This window comes from Mycteria americana, chromosome Z (genome assembly GCF_035582795.1).
Source record: "Mycteria americana isolate JAX WOST 10 ecotype Jacksonville Zoo and Gardens chromosome Z, USCA_MyAme_1.0, whole genome shotgun sequence".
Classification (NCBI taxonomy): Eukaryota; Metazoa; Chordata; class Aves; order Ciconiiformes; family Ciconiidae; genus Mycteria; species Mycteria americana.
The window spans coordinates 24,044,855-24,065,819 of NC_134396.1; the positions used below are offsets into that span (position 1 = coordinate 24,044,855).

A 20,965-nucleotide genomic window follows, 5' to 3' on the forward strand; every position below is an offset into this window, starting at 1 on the left:
ACTAAGAATAGAGACTTTTTCTACTCCCATGCCCTTCTATCCTTAAAATTACCAGCTGCTTGCTTTTTGTGTATTTCACAGAATAAGACACACAATACTTTTTATGAGAAATAATAAACCACAGTAGCAGAAGACTAATCTGCTTGTACTGAATGGGGAACAGATGGACACTGAAACAGTTAGCAAAATCTTCCATCTTGTTTTTCTGCCTGTGATCAACAATGAATTTGCTCTCAACTATCAGTTTTGCAAAGGATACTTAGCTTTGCTACCAGTGACTCTTCCATACCACACCTTGTTTCAAGAAGAACCTTCCTCCCCAGGCAACCAGCCAGGGCCCTCATTTTAACATTTCTCAGCTCAGGTAATTTTTACATTCTTTGGCCATGCATATCTTCCACATAGCTCTAACTCTAGCTGTCTAACTCCAGCATCACTTAGCAGTATTTCTACCCCAAGCTTAAATAAAACATTAGTACAATGAATAAAAACAACTCAAATAGGCCTTTAATCGTGCTGAAAAAACAAGTTTCACTGATTAAGTTTTGCTTTTATTTACAAAGACAGAAATTTACAACAAACTAGACATCCCTCATAATTAAATTATTTAATAAAGGTCAAATTCCTGAGTTAGCAAAAGTTCTTGCTTCACTGAAGGTGCAGAAATTGCTAACAGGCATTTTTATATTTTTGGCTCCCAGTATGAATTCTTCACACAGCACTTTTTCAAAGCTTTAAATCAGAGCTTTTAAAACACAAGGTAAAAATGAAAACTGAGGAAGACTGTAAATATCAGTGCAACTTTAGTTAACTAGCTGTGCATCAGCTAGAGTACAGTACAAAACATTTGTTGAGACTCAAGACACAAGAGTTATGAACTAAAACTCCATTTTTAAAATCATTAATAGCACTTTTCAAAAAAAAAAAAGCATAATACAGGGATTGTAATTTCAAATCAGATACAATCAAGTGAGTGATGATTAATGCACATGTTAATGTAGAAAGACCCACTGGTTTTAAATTACTGATGGCCAGTTCATTATGATTACAGTAATTAAACCTCTTACCCTAGTCCATGAGTCAGTTGACAATCTTTGTGAATTAGCCTTGCAACAAATTAAACTGGTTCTTGCCACTATCATACTAACTACAGAACAATTTGAAGGAAAAATAACTGATCGGGGAGCTGCTGTCCATCACAGCTCACACAAATTAAAATGTCACAAAATTTTCTTTCACATGCCCTGCAAACTTCCCAGTACTAGCATGTTTTTACTCAAAATGAAGATGCATGCATAAAATCTGCTTTGCATGCGATTTGGCAATACTTATGAGATGAACAAAATACTAATCTGTGCAATTTGTAGTGTGGTATTGATGTCACAAAATGTTTTAAATATAGTTTGGAAAAAAAGCATGAAGAACTTTCTTCAGGTACGCAGAGTTCTTTGAATTTCAGAAACTAACATTAACTATTACACAGCACTGAAAAAACCCCTGTGAGTATAAAAAACCAAAGAGGTCAGTGGCTTCTGAATTCAAAGCTTGTCAATTAAAACTGGAAGATATTCTAAATCACTCACAGTCATCTATAAAACCCATCCTGTGGAAATAAAACAAGAGCAATCTAGAGATATTAGACATCTTTTTAAAGATGACTCTTCTTGGTATTTTTCCTTATGGAAAGCAAACCGTATTTTAAGAAACAGTTAAATGTATTAGCAAAGTGCAATACTGTCACGTTACTAAAAGTCTCTCCAAAGGAGATACCAAAAATTAGCCAATTCTAATAAATTAGAAGGTAACTTGAAATTTAGAATAGATTAATTATAAGACATCCACATCAAGGAGTGGGGACTTAGCACGCTTACATACAAGAGAGCAAGTCACATGCTTTTATGCTGAAAGATCCCAATAGGAACAAAACTACAAGATGATCGTTAGGTCAAACTTACCCACTCAAGTTGTAACACTGAAGAGACAGGCAAAAGGGTAGGAACTAAGTTTTTTTAACAGAAACATATTATTTGGAAAAGATAATTAGATAAATAATTACCACATTCTGTCATAGTATCAATTTTTCTGCATTGTGCATTTGCCAAGGACTGGGAATGCAACGTAGGCAAGCATCATAGCTTTCAGTGACTTCATCCAGTGATAAAAGTAATGTTTAGGACTTTGCCACCTCTGCCCCCCCACCACATGAACAAGCATCTTATAGCTGAAGGTCTTACTTTAATAGGATGGATAGGATTGGTAGGTGATAGTCCCCACAGGTGCGTGAAGTATGGTTATATTTTACATAACATCAAAATAATTTCATGAGGCCCTTCCATCACAATTGCCATCATATTATGCTAACATTACCTCCTCAAACGCAGTTTTCATTTTAAGAAACCCACTAGTCAAACTGCCATTTCAGTGGAAGAACCAAGGTGAACTGTATTCACATTGACAGGAAGTATCACTATATCCCCAAGAGAGCAGTAGTCTTTAAAATACTCAAACTGCCAAAGAAACACTATTTGTCGCCAAAGTACTTTAAATTCTTGCGAAAGTCTCTGGCATCTTGTTAGAATGTGTGTGGTACAACAGCATTCTGCGTCAGAGAGATTACCCTATTAGCACAGCATTACTGTCAACATTAAAAGACAAAAAGGTCGTAAGTGCAGGACCAACCAGAAGAAAACGTCCAGTTTGGAAGCCTCTCCAGTAAGGCATAGAGTTGAGGTGACTTTTGATCTTCCCCAAAAAAGTAATGCGCTGCTATGGCAAGGGAGACTATTCCATCAGAATGCTTTTCTGGGGCCTGAAAGTGAGAAAAGAGCAACACAGTCTTTGATTGTTTATGGCTTTTAAACATAAGATCAATCCAGATGTACTTTTCTACAAGCTTAATATCTACGCAATAAACTTCATCCTGCAGCTCTTTGTCCTATACGTTAAAATGCTTCCTATCTTCAAGCGTATGAGTCTGATTACATGATGAGTTCAATCTGAATTGAACTTGCAACTAGGTATTTACATCACAGTGCCTCTGACTTGTTACATAGCTTGCACATGTTCTAACTTCCATGTTTCTATCTGTCAGTTTTGCTGACAAATCAAGACATGGATTCCAACATAGCATTTATACTGATCCTTCTATTGTGAATCCTTAGGATGAAAAGCCTTTTCTGCTTAGCTTTGCCACTATCAATATTGTGAAGCCTGTCACACTGCAGATTACACCACAGATTCCTGTCTGCCTTTATCAAGTACCCTCAGAGGATTACTTGGTTAAGTGCTTAGACTGCGTGATCCATGAAGGAACAAGGGACTTTCTGAACCTTCAAAGGTTCTTGTAATATTTACTCAAAGAATAAGACACTGTTAAACCTGTAATAAAAACATACAGATCTGCAAAAAGTTCTTCACTGGCAAGTTAATGCAGGGGGGAATCATAAATCCCACTGGAACAGCCTTGCTTCCAAATGAAAATAATGTAAAAGAAAATTAAGACAACAAAGTTTTTACAACTCTTTGCAGCTTCAAGACAGGGAAGTTTCCCTCCAAGGACTCCCTGTAATTTCCCCAAACCAAGCAAACAAAATACATGAAAAGGAAACTACTCACTATAGGAAAAAGAACTCTGAAATAACAGTATAAAGATAAAACTTCAAGAACTATGAGGTTAAGATCAGAGAAATCCAAACTTGTGACCTAAGACCATGGAGACAAGCAAAATACTCTCCCTCTGGCTACTGGGCAAGTTAATGGACTAAGCATCAAAAATATATATGAGCTGATACATAAAGTTGAGGGACAAATTAAAAGAGGGAAGCTAGAAATAGGATCTATCAAATAAAGCAAAGCTTAAGAATGTTATTATGACATTTTTCACATAAGAATGCAGAAATGGTGACAACAGGGCAGACCAAGGGACCGCCAGGCTTCCAGCAGTGGTGTACTCACCGTCAGTTCCACCCAGAAGTGCCACGGGGTAGCCTGCAGCCCGTGGGAGTAAAACACAAAGTAGTCTCCTCCTAAGCTAGCAACCGGCCTACCATCCCCAAGAGACCAGGTGGACAGAGCCGACCCTTCATGTGGCCGAACATACACAGACATGTGACTTGGACCTGCAGAGACAGGGATATGTATCTAGATGTATTGACAGGTGAAGGTAGAATAACCATCTATTTTCCTATATAGTAGCACGTTATCTGTGTATTACTATCCGTGTCGTCCAAAACATGATACAACTGTCTCCTCTACAGAAGAAGCTTCAATTATTTCTAGGCAGTGAGATAAACAAGATGATGATGTAGGAGAGGGACAGAGCTATAAAATGGACTTTAAGAAAGGACTTGCTATAAAAAGATCAAGGCTTACTCAAAATAGACAAGGTTATCAGTCCCCCAAATAACAACTGCAACACAACACCCACAGCTTCTAGCACATTATGAAACGGAATTAATTCATGCTAATGTCAAGAAGCTCACTATCACTATCTTGGGAATGGCACTAGAACCTGCAGTACTGGAGTCAAAACCTGATTTATTATGGGCATAAAAATAAACACAAATCACAAACCAGAAGCGTCAGTCACTCACCAGATACTTCAAAGCTTAACCTCACAGAATTCCAGGGCATCAGCTCCTTGGACAGAACTTTAAAGTGAATGGGGCTTCTTGGAAAAATTTCTGGAGCAGGAAGATACCAGTTTTTCCTGTTTAAAAAAAAAGTTTTAACTTATTCTCAGTGCAACACTCAGAGTACTAAATATGAGAAGCCAAGAAGTTTTTGTATAGTATAGCTGATTGTGCTGTTACTAAATGAAATATTCAAAAGCTACCGATTCTAACAGAAGGCAGGAAAAATTAGCAGCTTGTGGCCAGACACATATTTAAAGGGCATATAAATAGAAAAAGTCACCAGTGTGTTCATTCATTACCTTCATCTGCCTTAATTTACAAAACAATAAAATAAGTAAGAACATTTGCATCTTTAAACTGCTACACTTTTTCTCACAAGATTCTTGGGGTATAAGAAATAGTCACAGCAACTAGTTTTCTTCTGTGGAGACCAGCTACTCTAGACTTCCTCTGCTGTCAGCTGGGGCAAGGCAGGGGAAGAAGGGAAGAGATATGCATACTCCTACTCTCAACTGCCCTTTAGTAAGCCCCCCCTTCACCTTTTTCTCCACTGGTGCTGACATCGATTTTCCACACATCAACTTCTACAGCTCCTGTAGCAGTCCCAGCAATCTCTTGCAGAGATTCTGGCAAAAGACACTGCACCTAGACAGAAGTTTAAGTGTCTTCTGAAGTGGAAGGATTATTTACTTTTAGGCCAAGATTAGCCTTACTTTTTCTTCCCTTACATAAGCGAGATTGCATAAATGACCAATGTGCTTTGGCAGAAAGTGCTCAAGTGAAGCAGTGTTCACACCAACCGGAACATGAAATGCACTGGCAGAATCCAAGGAAGGCCACAGAAAGGAGCCTGCTCCTCGCATGGAGTTCTAATGGTGTCATTGATTTCAGGTACATGGGGAGTTATGTGAGATATTCCATTATAATCAAATCCATTAATCCATATACCAGAGTCACTTTTAACCACATTTCCATCTAGATCATGAAATTTTCTGCTCATGTGCTAGAAGAAGAAGAAAAAAAAAAAAAAAGATACACAGAAAGATGATGGAGCCTGTGCAGTTCGCAAAAGTCAGCAGTGATTCTGAAATATCCTCCATGTCAATCCTTAAGGTCTACTGCATTTTCAGTATGCTCTGAACACATATCCGAGTATTTATGAATATACAGAGAGAATTACTTGGATAAAAGAAACATGCCACAAAAACACATTCAGAAGATGACTGTGCCTGTAAGTATTTGCTCATCTCCCATCACGTTCACTTTTTAAGTTATCATTGCTTACTAAGAAGCACTTAAAAACCCCCTGAAAAAACCCTGCTCTTCTGACAGACAAACTGAACACAGAGATTGAACAAGGGAAACACGAGCAATTCTTTCAAATCCAGGAATAACTCTTAGAGCTTTTAAATCAAGCAAGCAAGAAAAAGCTACTCTTTTTTTTTTGGGGGGGGGGGGTGGTGGTGTAGGTGTTAAGCTTTGGAAAAAACAAACCCTCTTGCAACCAGAGGCAATATGACATGCAAGGTGCTTCTTACCTGGAGAAAGACTCGCTTAGGCTTTGGATTAGCTGCATCAGAACTGTAAGGAAAGAAGATTCCACTACAAACGAGAATCAGAGTGACTACAAACACAGTAGTTAAAGTTATTAGCGTCGTTTTTGTACTTTTGACAAGGTAAATGAAGTTAATCTAGAGAATAAAAAGACAGCCCAGTTAAGTCTTGCAGTTTTATAAGTAAGACACTATTCATATAACTCTAAAACTGAAAGTACATTAAAAAGATATTATTGCACTACCTGACACAAGACACTTCTTTGTAATCTCAGTATTCAAAACCAAAAGGAATAAAGTGAGTACTTCCCAGAGATTTCAAAAATTTCCTACTTTTTAAAGTATCTCCCAACAAAAACCTAGAACCTTTGTAGCAAGGGCAGCAGAAAAAAAAAACCCTGAGAATTTTTTTTTTTTTTGAAGTGTAGTGTATGTGTTGCTCAGCCATATACAATACTTCACCTAAAATGAATGCCTGTTCAAACTTCAGCATTAAATTGCATATTTTACTCCAATCTTTACTAAATCATCATAGAGCAGATATATTTTTGTAAACCCTGCTTCAGTGACTTTTCTTTGACTAACACAAAACATGGTATCTTAGACACGTTTCCTAGAAGTTTCCTATAACATTTAAGATATTGTCAAATTATCATTAACTTCAAGTATTAATTTAGAAAAACATTGAATCTAAACTCTACAGAAAGTTTAAAAAAGTTTTAAACAACATTTACAAATTCTACTTACAAAATAGGATGACAGAATCATAGTGATGACCACAATAAATCCTGCCAACACCACATCTGGTAGAATTTCTGAACCACTTCGTCCCATGATAGGCGTAAACATTTCAAATACAGTCCAACTAAGATACATCATATACAGATAGGGAACAAACATTCCCAGCATGTACATCATGACAAACTTAATTGTGGCACCTATAGGGGACAGAAAAAACCCAAAAGACAAAAAAACATAAAAGCTTAAAAGGACATAAACACACAGCTGTACTAATATATCCATATACTGATGCAAGGTCCAATACACAACACTGATCCTCATCCCTGACATGGATATGGAAAGGGGACCTCATTTTGCACAGCCAATGCCAATATAACTCTTTCAACAACACCACAAAACTATTCTTGTATTAAAATAAAAATATTAAACAGGTGTTCTGTCCCAAATGCTGTTTAAATATTACTGTACTTTTTAACAACCTTTACTGTCCAAAGTATCTGATCGCTTATTAATAACCCCATATAGTATTGGTTCTTTTAGCCTGAGACACAGGATGTTTTTCAGTGTATTTTTTTTAAATAGCTTCTCCATACTTTCAAACTGTCTTTAGTACAAGAACACACTTTATTCTTACAAAAATGTCACATGGTTACTTTGACTATTAAAGTTCAAAGTTTGGGATTTCTTTTGCTTAAATAATAGGATTTGGAGGAAAACACTCAATATACAATAGTAGGGGCAGATGTTTCAAAATACAACCACCCCCCCTCAAAACTCATACCTCTTTGGCTTAATTCTTTATGGATCATCAGCTTAGCAAGTAAAGGAAATGCTACCCATAATGTACAAATGAATGCTGAACAAAGGCCCATCTGAGTAATCATAGCCAATGCTATAGACCAAATCATCAACGAGGCATCAAAAAAAATATCTCCCAGGTACTGCTCATTCGTATTCTGTAACAAAAAAAGCAAATACACTCCTCACTGAGCATACTCCATGTATCACAGCTCATGAGAACACATCGAAAAATCCTTATTTCTTGGACAACACCACATATATATATATTTGTTAACATACATGTAACAGTTAACATTCCCCTTCCCCAAACAATTAAAAAAAACCCTTCCAGATAAAGACATGATGGATCCACCCAGAACTTCCCATACAATCAAATTTCAGTAAGTTCTTAAAACTTCTTCAAATACTTGGATGAAGCTGGATTTGGCTGACAACTTAGGTTTCCTAAATGCCCTTGCCAAAAGCTTGTACAAATGGCTGAGAAGATAAGTAACAGCAAACTGAATGACTAAATACTGCTGTGCCTGAAACCTAAACCTAACATGCTCAAGGAGTCGACTTCTGCCCTGGAAGAGCGTCGTCTGTCAGATACTGCAAGGCACCACCTCAAGGCCCCCTTTGTTTTTAATACAAAGCCATTAAACAATCATCTAAACATATGGAATTGTTATGAGCTATAATTATGACATTATTATGCATGTTAAATCGTGTTGGTTAGACCATAAGAAAGAATTCTAAGCAAAAAAGGTAGATAGACAGTAATCATGACAGCAACGGAAATAATTCACCAAGCCTTGCAGGGGCCTAAATGACCTTTACCTATTGCAGAAAAGAACATGGACTATGCAGAGCTCTGTTCCATCTCCAGCTGTGATCAAAACAACTAACAATCAGAATAATCATAGAGGGAAGGGTGACTACTCAAATTTTTACAACAGCTTCATTTAGAAAGCTCTGTACAGCACAGATTACTATATTAGAAGAGGGCACGAGAGAACTAGAAATTCTGATAGATGTAAGAAAAAAAGCTCTCATATGAACCATCTGAAAAAAAACCCAAGAAGTCATATTATTTGCTTAGAAGGTTATGAATACAAGTGACATCACCAAAACAACATGCATAATAAAAAGGACAGAATAAAAACAGAGAGAACTGGAATTCCAAGTTTCACAACAAAATGTAAATGATAAATTAGATTAAATAAAGAATAAAAACATTAAAATATACATAAGGAGGTACCGTACCAAAATAAATTATTAAATTCAGGGAACCTGTCATACACGTACATTCAGAGGCAAGAATCTGGTAAGATTCAAAGAACTTTTGAGTATGTATATGGATTCTGTGACTATCGAGAACATTGAAAGGTATCAAAAAAACTGAATTCTCCAGCTCTTGCTCTGCTCTCTATCACTGAAGTGATGGCAGGAAGGGAAGGTGCAGATAGGGAAAGAAACAGTACTTTATACCGTATTCTACTAGGCTTTTGCTTTTTTTCTGAAGCAGCTCCTAAACATCATTAGCAAAGAGAAAGCCTTAAATCATGAAGCTCTGAGCTCTCTGATTTAGTAGAGCAATCCCTATGCTTAGGTGAAGCAATTTTTACAGCAACGTTTTAAATAGTTCTGTCCAATACAGAAAACTTTTTGCATCTTTTTAAATCAACTCAAAAATTAAGTCTTCCACAGATTAAACACTACCTTACCCTTCAGCATTAGGAAAGAAGTCAAGCTTACCTTGTAGAAGAACTTCTTGGCTAGTGTATGCACAAGAATGAGCTTAGCTGCAGCTGCAGTGCCATACAGAAACACAGAAACATAGAAATGGGTGTACCAAGAAAGAGACCGTCCAATGACAGAGACGAACACTGCCACTATAAGGACTGTCACCAGGGTGCAGACCCAACTTATCAGTGTTAAGCCGAATGCAGTAAAGAATTTCTTCAGGTTATGAATAGCTATGAAGAAGAAAAAAGACGTTTCATTCAACAGTCCTGTATTCTACTGCAGATTATCATCAAGATTGTAATTACCCCACAGTATAATTGCTTTAATGACCAAAATAAAACTGCATGAGGAGTCCACCCTGAAGGTTTCTTAACAGCATGGTCTAAATCACTTAGCCTATTTCTTTGCAAGTCTTTCTGCAGTCTTCCCAATGCAAGATTTATTCCCAGCATACTAGTGTATTTTGCAGATTGCCATGTTCCTGATAGTGAAAAATTTCTCTACAGAACCAGTGGAGCCACTCTACCATCTATAAAGTCTCAAAAAAAAAAAAAATTGGAGTTGCTTTTCTTGTAACTTTTTCTTACTCCAAAATGTTTGCTGGATTTTGGGTGGGGTAGTGTTTGCTTTGTTTTGATTTTTTTTTTTTTTTTTTTAAAAACAGGTATGTTCCTATACATACCTGAAAAGGTCTACCTAGAAGATTTAAGTTGTTTTACACCCTTTATTAAGCTTTGTTCTTTTTCTCCATTTGTTGTTTTCTTATTTGCTTATATGGACAAGTGTTAAAGAAACATGATTCTGAAGCCCTACTTGCGCTAACAGAACAAAGAGTTTATATATATATATATATATATATATATATATATATATACACCAAGCAAATTTTATTTTTTTTCCATTTTCAGATCTTTAAAAGACTTAATTTTAATCTTTATGAAAGGATAAGAGACATAATCATGATTCATAAATACTACACATCTAGGCCTATCATAGTCTTTCTTCATCATAATTATTCACAGTTCAGAGATTTAAACACAAAGCAACTCCTATGGCATGCTGCACACCTAAAATTTATTTCTGAAGTTTATCTAAAAAGATGCCTTAATCTCCTTAACACTTCTTCATCTAATACTTGCTATTTGTTAAAGAGTAATGTGATTGGTTTTTGGGGTTTTTTTTGTTTGGTTGGTTGGTTTTTTTAAGAACTAGACTTACCTCTTGTTTTGGGCTGTAATACTTTCTTGATTAAATAAAGAAAAGCAATTGCTGCTGTGATATAGTTCATGATGGTGCCAACATGAGCAGGATAAGCCAGGACAAACAAACCAAATACATCAAAGAACACAACATTTCCATGTCGATACTCAAAAGATTTAGCCAACTTATCTGATGTTGCTAGGTATTTTAGGACAGCTAGAATATTGTCACCTATTAAAAAAGCAGATACACAACATAACTACATCAGGGTTGACGAATTAGTACACAGCATTCTTATAAATATAAGCCTTCTTAAAAATAAATCTGTATTGAAATATCCTCAGTAAAGACATGAATATACAACTGATTATTCTGAAACAGGTATTCGATGGTATGCATAGCATAGTATTTTCATGAGTTAATCTATACAGTTGTCACTAAAATAAGTATACTTGGGAAGCTTCATGTATTTAAACACTGTTGCAATGAAGGGAGTAGTCAAGCTTTAAGCCCATATGCCCTTCTTCAGGTCTAATGTTAAAGCATTGGACTTCAAGGCTAACCCATAGAAGAGTTTATAATTTCCTGATCTTCCTCCTCTTCTCCTTGCCACTAGTAACCCCTCCATCTTTCAATGACTATGAATTACCTGCCTGCCTTTCCCTAGATGACTGTAAGGTAGGAGACAAGGAGGCTATTTTCCTTTGTAGCCTACAGGTACCAACCACCTTTTCCTTTCCCACAGTACAGCCAAAACACATGTAATCAAATGAGAACAATTGTTCTCAACTTTCATTTTGCTTTTACTTGACCTGTAATGGCTGAAAAGTTTGCCCTTTTTTTTTTTTTTAGCTGTGATATGTTTAGCAAGAGATGTTCTACATAACCACCATGACCACTAAAATCATCTTTCCCACAGGAATTTAGAAGTGTTACTTTGTCTTGCAACTGCATTGGCTCAAGAAAGTGTTTAAAACTCTCATTGATGCTGGTCATCTAAGTTGGCTTCTGTATAAGCTTAAAGAGGGAAATGGTCAAAATCCTGGAGGCATTTAGGATTAGGTTAGTTTTTCCTGGGAAACTAAAGGTCTTACTGTAATTTTCTTTACTGCAGTCTGTCAAATAGCCTGCTATGAGCACAACCTCTTAGTAGAAAATAAATCCTGTCTATCTACAGTCTGTGTGCTACCACGTAAGTTTGACTGAGATCCATTCTAAAAGCAAAACCTCTGTTGGCAGATCAGTCTCTAGGCCACCAACTTAACCATAAGCTTCTCATGATGAACATTAATCAATAAGGGGATGTACTGAGAGAAAAGGAACGCAGAATGCTGAACAATCAGGTATCAATGGCTAGATTATAACCGTAATTAGATTCCACGGTTACTTTCAAATCAACATCACTGGATACTGATAAAGTTTATCTTCCCAAGTTGACTAAGCATATTTCCTTTGTATTTGAAACACAAAGGACATGCATTCAGTTAACTCTTTGTTCTTTAGAACATGTTTAGCATGTTCTAAACGTGTAATTAAAATTACGAATTTCTTGCGATCGCGGTCTTACAGCAAAATGAAAAAGCAGCTACAATACTATCTTTTAGTAAATTACTGAATTCTTGAAATACCAACCTGCTCTCTGAATGGAATCTGTTAAAATCCTGTCTGATGTGTCATATTCTGTATGATAAATGTAGCCATTTTCAATAAAAGCCAAATCTATTCCTACAGAGAGAGAAAAAGTATGTTTGAAATTATGTAAACCTAAAACCTCAAAACAAACATGTGAAAGACTCAGATATATTTCACACAAAATGTTGCTCTGCTTTGTAGCCCGCTCACTGTCCTTAAAGAAGAACAAAATAGTCTGCTTTGCAGAAGGAAGACTAACTGGGATTCCGTGTGTATTTTAAAAAGGACACTTTTAAAACATTTTAAAATATCTGTCCTTTCTAATGTATTGATTTGCATGACATCTGTACACAAACTGATCTCTACTGGAGAAACACATGAAAATTCTTAATCATCTCAGCTTCAGAAAAGATGTACAAGGTGCTTTCCAAATATTTACTAGTGAAATATCAATAGAGATGCATGCTGAAAAGCAATAAAAAAGCAGCACTGTGGAACTGTAGAAACACCTCCTCAAAATACCAGGTGCGTTCTTTTTACTTCTAATTTGTAAACCGTAAATAGCTTTTCAAATAACCAGTCTGAAAACTCTTAATTTAAAAGTCCAAATAATTTGTAAAAATAAACAAAAATATTTACCAAAAAAAAAAAAGGTTTTCTGCAAGATTAATTCTACATTCAGTGTATCCTGAACACACACCCCTTCAGCTGCATATGCGAAAAGCTGCTGTCTGCAATCTGAATCCTCACAATTCTGCAGAGGTTTAACAAATCAGACCTCAATTCTACCAGTGGACAAAGAGGAACAAACTAGTTCTTTTAACTCGGTTATTTCATTTCTATTTGTTTAGAAAAAACAGAGATCAGAAAGAATTCATTTACCATTTATGATTCAGGTACAATTCTGAACAAATAAAGAACACATTGTACAAAATCAGCTACTTTATTTTCAGGCTAGAAGCATACTTTGGAACAGGCAGAATGTGCCAACGTGTTTTGTTCTAGAATCAGTTCAGAAATATCACTCTTGAAAGTTACTCCACTGACAACCTGTGCCAGACAGCAAGGATTTTACAGAAGTTTACATTTCTTTGAATTGTGTTTGCATCATGTGTTCCACATTTTTTCCCACTGGTCATTCTCTGCAGAATGGATAGCAAACTGTAAACAGATTAGCAAAACCAAAACCTGCTGTCCTGTGCTTGATTATGACCAAAAAAAGAGTCATGAAAATGCATTAATTACTAAGTCACTATCTTTAAAAAAGATTATTTTGGTTTATCCATTAGGTACAGACATTTAATTCCCGCAAGCAGGTTACTAGCATAATTACCAAAATGTTTCAAAACAGAATATTTAATAGCGTACTGTTAATTCCCTGAGTGTTTTCCTGATTTTCAGGAAACTTTTCTACCATGTGGTTTCTTTCTGGAAAACAGCAGTCTCAAAAAAACATCCTTAACGACCTACACAACAAACCAAATCTAAAGGCTCTTGCCTTAGAAAAAAAGCAGGAAAATTTGCTCCCAAACTGAAAGACAAAGCAAATTTGAGGACCTTCACATAGTAAACTGCAGAACAGTCTCCTTGTTATAAACTTAAGATAAATGGTTGCATAATGCGCATTGACATGCCTTCTGATAACGTACCTGGAACATTGCCAAAGTCCCTGTAGATACGGAAGTCTGTATCTGCTGGGATAATACCACTCTGAAATATTTCCTGTGCCACCACAGAGGCAAAGGGATGTTTGGCTGCAACTACGTATGCTTGTACCAACCAAGGATTCTCAGGTCCTAACAAAAGATGAGCAGAAAGTCCACAATAAATACTTTTTGAACTTCAGTTAAGATATGTATCTTTATGGTAACAACACAAAGGAACTCACTAGAGTTTTACCACTGTTGCCTCACAGGGTATATACTAAGTGTATTCATGTTGGCTAATGACACACTTGAAAGAATGAACTAGCTATACTTGGGGGGAAAAGAAACCACTGATGCCTTGAGCATTCAGTGGAAGAGTAGATAAGCCATCTCCCAAAAAAGACCCAGCACTAATGAAGAAGTCACAGCCTTTAGCAGAGTCTCCAATTTATCATCCATGTACGACACCTCAAAATTGTTGTTTAGAGAAAAGTCTCTCCACTAAAGTATTCAATGCAAGTAAACGACTAAGCAGCTCCAGCAGTAGAAGGAAGTCTGCAGTCCAACTAGGATGGAGCAGAAGTTTAACTGTAGCCTACAAAACGCAGAAGTTTTGCTGCTTCCTGAGTACCAGATGGAGTTCTAATATCAACATCTCCCTGCAAAGATTTTGAAAGAACTGTGGTGAAAATTAAATAAAGCATATGAAAGTATGATTATGCAAGACATACAAGATATCCAAATGTGGTTTTCTCCTTACTCCCTTGATGTAAAAGCAAAATACAACTTTTGTAATTCTGTTCTACACAGGCTTCCCACCTATGAGGCAACTTCTGTGGCAGTGCTTTAGCCTAAATGTATCTAAAGATGGAGATCAACTTACTTGCTGCACAGGGTTGGGAAAGAGGCACAGAGGTACTCCTGTCTTTTGCTTGTGCGTCACTTTCAATACTCCTTCAAGTCTACATTGTTTATTATCAAATTATCCTAGTGTAGAAACTGGACACAATGCAAGCTCATACCTGTTTGAAAAACAAGTTCTTTTCCTCCTACACCTGCTGCCTCCAGGTTAATAAAAGCTCTAATTGACTTGGCCCACTCATGTTGTGTAATGAAGCCGTGACTAGCCTTGACGGGAAAACAAAACAAAACAAAAATATAGGTCAAATATCTTCCAGACCAGCCTAAATGTTATTTTCCATCACGTATGATCATAACTCAAGATTGGACAAGGCAGCCAGATCACTTACAACACCAACAGATGCAGAAAATCCAAGCCTTCTAATTAAATTAATATGGACAATATTCTTAATCTATTTTTCCCTTTAAAATCAAAAAAATGCCAGTCTTAACATTCTGAGGAACATGTAACTAATATTTCAACAGATCAAATACAAGCCATATCTGCAGTTACTCTCTCCTTTGTCAGAGTCTTAATACACAGCTTTGATGTATATTTTATAATTCTGGCATATTCTCACCTGCAAAATATTTTCTTCTGCACCATTAAATAAGAATATGACAGCATGCTGTAGGGGCTCTGATGATTTTGAAAGGGTGTTAAGTATTTCAAGCATCACTGCGCAGCTAACAGCATCATCACTGGCACCTTAAAATAATCAGCAGAATAGTATGGCTTACAACAAACACACAGAATTGCAACAAAGACCAGAGAAGAAAAAAGCTTTACGTTATCTCAGTCACTTAATCTAACTGAGGTACAATTATGTCAAGCTTTAGTATATTTTCTGCTACTGCTTGTAGCCTTTGTCCATGCTAGTTAAAAACAACAGCAAAAAGAAAAATAACGTTCAAAAGTTGAGCAAGTGAAGTACAAGATACCAGACCCAATACTACTGTTCAAGAAAAGTAGACTAACCAGGTTACTAAGCAAGCAAAGTGATCATTATCTATTTTTCTAAGAACAATACGAATAAACAAGGACATAATTTTCACTTATGCCATACTCAAATTTTAGAAAATAAACATTCCTACACAAGTCACCCTAAAGCATTCCACACTGCTACAATGCGTTCAAGTGAGTGAACAAAACCTCAGAGTAACATAAGGCCAAGATTACAAAATAAAGCAAAGGAAACACCAGAATCCACACCTTTAAAACATTCTGAAAATGAAAGTATATGTTATAATACAGTATTTCCATGATCAGATGCTTTCCACCACCCTTCTTTCTTTGCAGAAAACCCCTTTTGCTCTAAGCTCAGTAGTCTGTTCTCTTTTTGAGTTGCTCATCCAACACTATTTGAGACTCTCACTTCCTCACACCTCCTCCCATGCCCTGCCATTTTTTTACCTTGATTAAGCATCCATCTTTTAGCCAAGGTCTGCCATTGCCCCATTTCCCTCACTTTGGTGCAAGATGTAGCATCTCCCTAGCCCACTCTAATCAATAAGATTTAGGAGCAAACAGAGAAATTTAACCTCATTCCTTTAGGCCTGGGTTGTATATATGATGCCGATGTGCACTGAGATGACAACAATAGTGTGGCCAGGCCTCAGCATGTTATTAGGGCAGACTCATTAGTGGCTAAAACTGTTTAATTTACACATTAAAAAAAGCAGCTTTTCCAAAGTTTGTAACTTGGCAAAATTTAGACATATCTCCCCCTTCTGTGAAAAGGGCATATTCCTGACACAAACACAAATCTCTGTCTAAATTTTAGCCTTAGCTTATTGTATGGAAGTACTTTAGAATAAATAAATAAAAGCAAAATCTTTCCAATACACTGTTCTCTAAATCTATTTCTCAGAGATTAATGCCTTGTTCTGCCAAAAGCTTTCCAAAAAGCCCCCCAAAAATATCTGATTTAAAGCCCTGTTTATATTGCTACCTGAATTTATCAGTAGTCTACTCTTAGCCACACTGAGTTCTTTTATCTAACTTATGCTGTGTTGAAAACTCAGTAGAGAACTGATTATAGTTTTCAGTGAGATTAATCACTTATCTGCCTCACTGTGAAGCTAAGAAAAATAAAAGTTATTGGTTTCAAGAGACATACAGAATTTATACCTGCTTAAAGCAGCCATGTAGCCATAGACTATGACACAAGCTCACAGAGAAAGTATCATACTCAAATACTTCATATACAGCAAAACTGACGGGAGGTTAAAGCAGGTTTTATGGCAAATACAAGCAACCTAAGAAAACCATGTTATCAGCTACATCTGCGATGATAATTTCAAGGATGTTTCTGCCTTCAAGTTTACTAAAAAAGAATCAAATAGGCCATATAAACTGAAAATTTGTACCATTAGAACAAGAGACATGTTTTAGGAGTTTACAGTTTATGTTTTTCCTTCACAAGGAACTCAAGCTTTCTAACATTGAAGTTCTAATGGTTCACTGAGTTTTGCTTTACTTATTTTGTATGCATAACAGCAGATTATGTTTTATTATCTGATTTTCAAATATATTACTCACTGATCACTCAGTCCTGCTGATTCTGGTTAGATAACACATTTTTGGCACTGAAAAAAAGCTGTAAGCAAATAACTTACAGAAATACAGAATAGAAAACAAAAGATTCTTGCTTAGGTTATGTGCAAGATTCACACTAAGAAAACGAAACACAGCCTTTACCACTGTTGTGGTAAAGGGCTAGGCTGCTTTGAGATGAAGGGCAAGCATACAGGCTGATTTCTAGCTCCTCCACAGACTTCTGTATAATACTATACAAATCACTAATATTTTTTGGCACCCCTGTGCATGGTTGGTGAAATATTTTACTGTCTGAGTTAACTGTAAAGAAAGTAATCGATATAGACATAATCCGGTGTTACAACCCATAGAAGCAGACACACAATTTACATGGGGCATCAATTTAAAGACAGTTTTGATTAATCATTGTATTATGCTTGTGTTCTTTCTAATCTAAGTATTCTTTCTAATCTAGGCAGCCATATTTAGACTATAAATACAGTAATTACCATCTCTGCAGTTCCTAAATCACAGAGCCTGTATAATGATCATGCAGTTATTAAGCTTAATTTGGAAACTCATCTTGCCTAAATATGATTGAGAAAGAGAAGTTCTGTATACTATCTGTTGACAGAAAAAAGGCACAAAGAATACAGCAAGTGCTTTGTTTCTCTAGCTAATACGCAACTGGTTTCGAGTAACGAAGACTATTTGCGTGTGCTAAGAAACAGAAGGCTTACCCCCACAAATAAAATATTGTGTAGGGTGTAAATGAAGAAACTTCAGTAAAAGCTGCACAGTGAAATCTGTAGGTATTTTTCAACTGCAGTAACAGGGACGCACCTGTGGTTGAGTGTTACAACAAATGTTTTTGTGTGGTTTTCAGTTCCCTACCTTCCTGGCACTGTTAAACCATGTACTTACAAAGCTGTTTATACCCTTGCTGCAATAATTATTCAACATGATTAGATTTATAAAAATGCAGAGGGACAAGAATAAGAGAGTATGCAACAGTGACAGTGAAAGTAGCAGTGAGAGAGATACACACACTACCAAGGCAACAGTACCTTAATCTTTGATCACTACAGTCTTTTGAGACAGAAGCTTTGAATGCAGAAAGAAAAAGAAATTGGCATAGCTTAAGGATATCACACTAAAAATCTGAGATAAAGTATGATACCAGCAAAGGGAGCAGAAAACACAGACTGGTTAGTGGGGGTGGGAACTGTCTCTGGCACAAAGCGTCCTGTGAAAGGAAAGCCAGGATTAAATCAGTACAGAAGTATGGAAAGACCCGAATGACAGGTGGAAGCAGCACATGAACTACATTCATAAGCAGTGAATTACAAGAACAGCAGATATAACCAAACTTTCTAGAAATCTAAATATAGTATCTGTAATTTGCTGCCTACCAGAAAGTGAAAGTGAAATCCTGACTTTAACAGGACCAACCTGTCACTCTAAAAACTGAATCTCACTGAAATCAAGCAGACTAGTTGACACAAGCAGTATTCTAGCATGTGGCTATAAGGCTACTTGGTATGAGAAGACAGCAAGCCAAGCTCTGTAGCTCAGGTAATATATAGAAACGCAGAATGAACACGTGGACCTACCCGGGGTATTTGGTACGGAATCAAAGTGACAATTGGATAACACTGCATGCTCAGCTCCATTTCGGGGTTCCAGCTTCACTACAACATTGGTTATGTTTGCATAGTAACTAGTAAAGCCTCCTAAAAAGTCAATGCTGAAGGAGCCTGTAGGCCTCTGTACGTCTACAGATATCTTGTGAGCATCTGTGCTTTCTCTTTCTATTGCCCTAATTTGTTCTAAGAGGTAGTTAACTGCAAGAACTTCATTTTCTGGACTTCCAACTGTTCTGGGCCCAATTGCTGTTATGTTGTCAAGATATCCCCTGTAAGACATAAATTACACATTCAGCATCAACATGTTCAACATTTAGTATGTAACCTATCTACGACTGTAACATTCTTGTACATTTGCCTATTTCAAAACTCGCAGTAAGGGGAGGAGGCTAAAGCCAATTAAACAGCAATGGCAGTCAAGATGCCAAAGATCATTACGGTTAATGGGCATATAGTATGATCCTCACTTAGGGCTCGTCATCCTGTCTACCAGGATATTAAACCAAACTACTGGTTTTCTGGTTTGAACGTATCAATCCAAAAAGAAACAAAAGGGTGAACGGCGAAGCTAAAGATTTTATCTTTAGCAAAGTTCTGCATATGCGTACATGCTCTTCCCTGAATGTCTGAATAAGCACACGCTTAGCAAGATCTACACCACCTAAAAATTTGCAAAGAAACTTTCCCAGACACTAAGTACGTTATAATACGATGAGAATTAAACTACGGAGGATGCGTTGTTTGATCAGCCCACAACAGCACCTTTAAGAGGCAGCCGATACGAGGGCCGGAGCCCTTACAATACCTTTACCCACTTTGTGCAAGCGTCCAAGCGAGCTCTGAGCTCTTGCCAGGGCAGGGAAGGACACAAGCACTCTGCCGAGGACAGGCACCCAGCAACTGGTGGGAGAGGCCCGCACCAGCTCAGCCAGCCGGCGGGACTCCCGGGGCGAGCCCCGCTGCACCGACGCTGCTAGCGGGGCGCTGCACGGTCGGGCTCCTCCGTGCGCTCGCCCGAGGCAGGGCCAGGCCGCCGCTGCGAGCCTCCCGCCGGCGCCCCCGCGGCACGCCAACGGCAGCCGCAGCTACCGCCGCCCGCAGGGTAACGCCGGGCGGACTCTGCCCCGCGGCTGCCGCCACCCGGGAAGGTCTCGGGGCTCTCCGCCGCATCCTCCGCCGCCAGCGCCGCGGCCGGCGGGCACCGCCCCGGGCAGGAGGGGCAGCCCCCGCCCCGCCCCGCCCGCAGTACCTGGCGCGGCGGGCGCTGAAGTCGCGGGGCCCGGCGGCGGACGGCGGGCTCAGCAGCTGCCGGTGCGAGACGTGCACCAGCGCCCGCAGCCCCAGCAAGTACAGCAGCACCAGCGGCGCCCCCCGCGCCTCGGGCAGCGGCAGCAGCCGCCGCCGCCGCGGCCCGCCCCGCTTCTTCCCGCCCATGTCGCGGTCGCCGTCCTCCCGCGGCGGCGCGTGGCGTCGGTCCCGGTCGCGGTCCCGGTGGCCGCCGGTCGCGCGGAGCCGCCACACAGGCGCCGCCTCGCTCCGCTCCATGGGCCGCGCGCTCGACCCCGGCTGCCGGCGCGAGCTCCGCCGCGCAGACGCGCGATACGGAGCCGGACGAGGGTCAAAAAGCGCCCCGGCCCGGCCCCCCCCGCCCCTCGGCGGGGTACGGCGGGGCCGGGGGCGTGGCCCCGGCGAGTCACGTGGGGGGCAGGGCCCCGTCACCGCCCGCCCACCCCGGCCGTTGGGCTCCGTTATAGGCGTCGCGCCTTGTCCTGCGCCTCGGTAACGGTCGCCGCTTGCCTTGCGGGCCTGCACGTGCGTCCGGCCGCAAAACAGAGGCCGGGGAGCCCTCGTTTTTGCCGGTGGAGGCCGCCGGCCCGGTAGCGGTGGAGCCCTGTGTCCCGCCACAGCGCCGGGGCGAGCAACGGCCTGACCCTGCGCCTGAGCG

The 20,965-nt window shown here is 38.9% G+C and overlaps 1 protein-coding gene across 1 annotated transcript; it reads right to left on the reverse strand.

Moving 5' to 3' along the window:
* Positions 1 to 525: 525 nt before the first annotated feature.
* ERMP1 (endoplasmic reticulum metallopeptidase 1) lies at positions 526 to 20,650 on the reverse strand. The gene is made up of 15 exons (XM_075527092.1): positions 20,270 to 20,650; positions 18,988 to 19,289; positions 15,417 to 15,544; positions 14,958 to 15,063; positions 13,939 to 14,085; positions 12,290 to 12,382; positions 10,676 to 10,888; positions 9,467 to 9,687; positions 7,710 to 7,884; positions 6,935 to 7,125; positions 6,173 to 6,325; positions 5,435 to 5,637; positions 4,593 to 4,708; positions 3,955 to 4,118; positions 526 to 2,809 (listed from the first exon to the last, which is right to left on the reverse strand). The coding sequence occupies exons 1-15, from the start codon at positions 20,563 to 20,565 to the stop codon at positions 2,645 to 2,647; spliced, it is 2,673 nt and encodes an 890-aa protein (XP_075383207.1). The 5' UTR covers positions 20,566 to 20,650; the 3' UTR covers positions 526 to 2,644.
* Between the last annotated feature and the right edge of the window lie 315 nt (positions 20,651 to 20,965).

What these genes read in the sequence shown, in the direction of transcription:
- ERMP1 (XM_075527092.1), bottom strand. Translation starts at nt 20,565, where the DNA reads ATGGAGCGGAGCGAGGCGGCGCCTGTGTGGCGGCTCCGCGCGACCGGC. An exon ending in AGAACTTGTTTTTCAAACAG is followed by an intron (nt 14,086 to 14,957) that starts GTATGAGCTTGC and finishes ATCTTTTGTTAG; the next exon opens with GACCTGAGAATCCTTGGTTG. An exon ending in ACTTCTGGGTGGAACTGACG is followed by an intron (nt 2,810 to 3,954) that starts GTGAGTACACCA and finishes TCTCACTTTCAG; the next exon opens with GCCCCAGAAAAGCATTCTGA.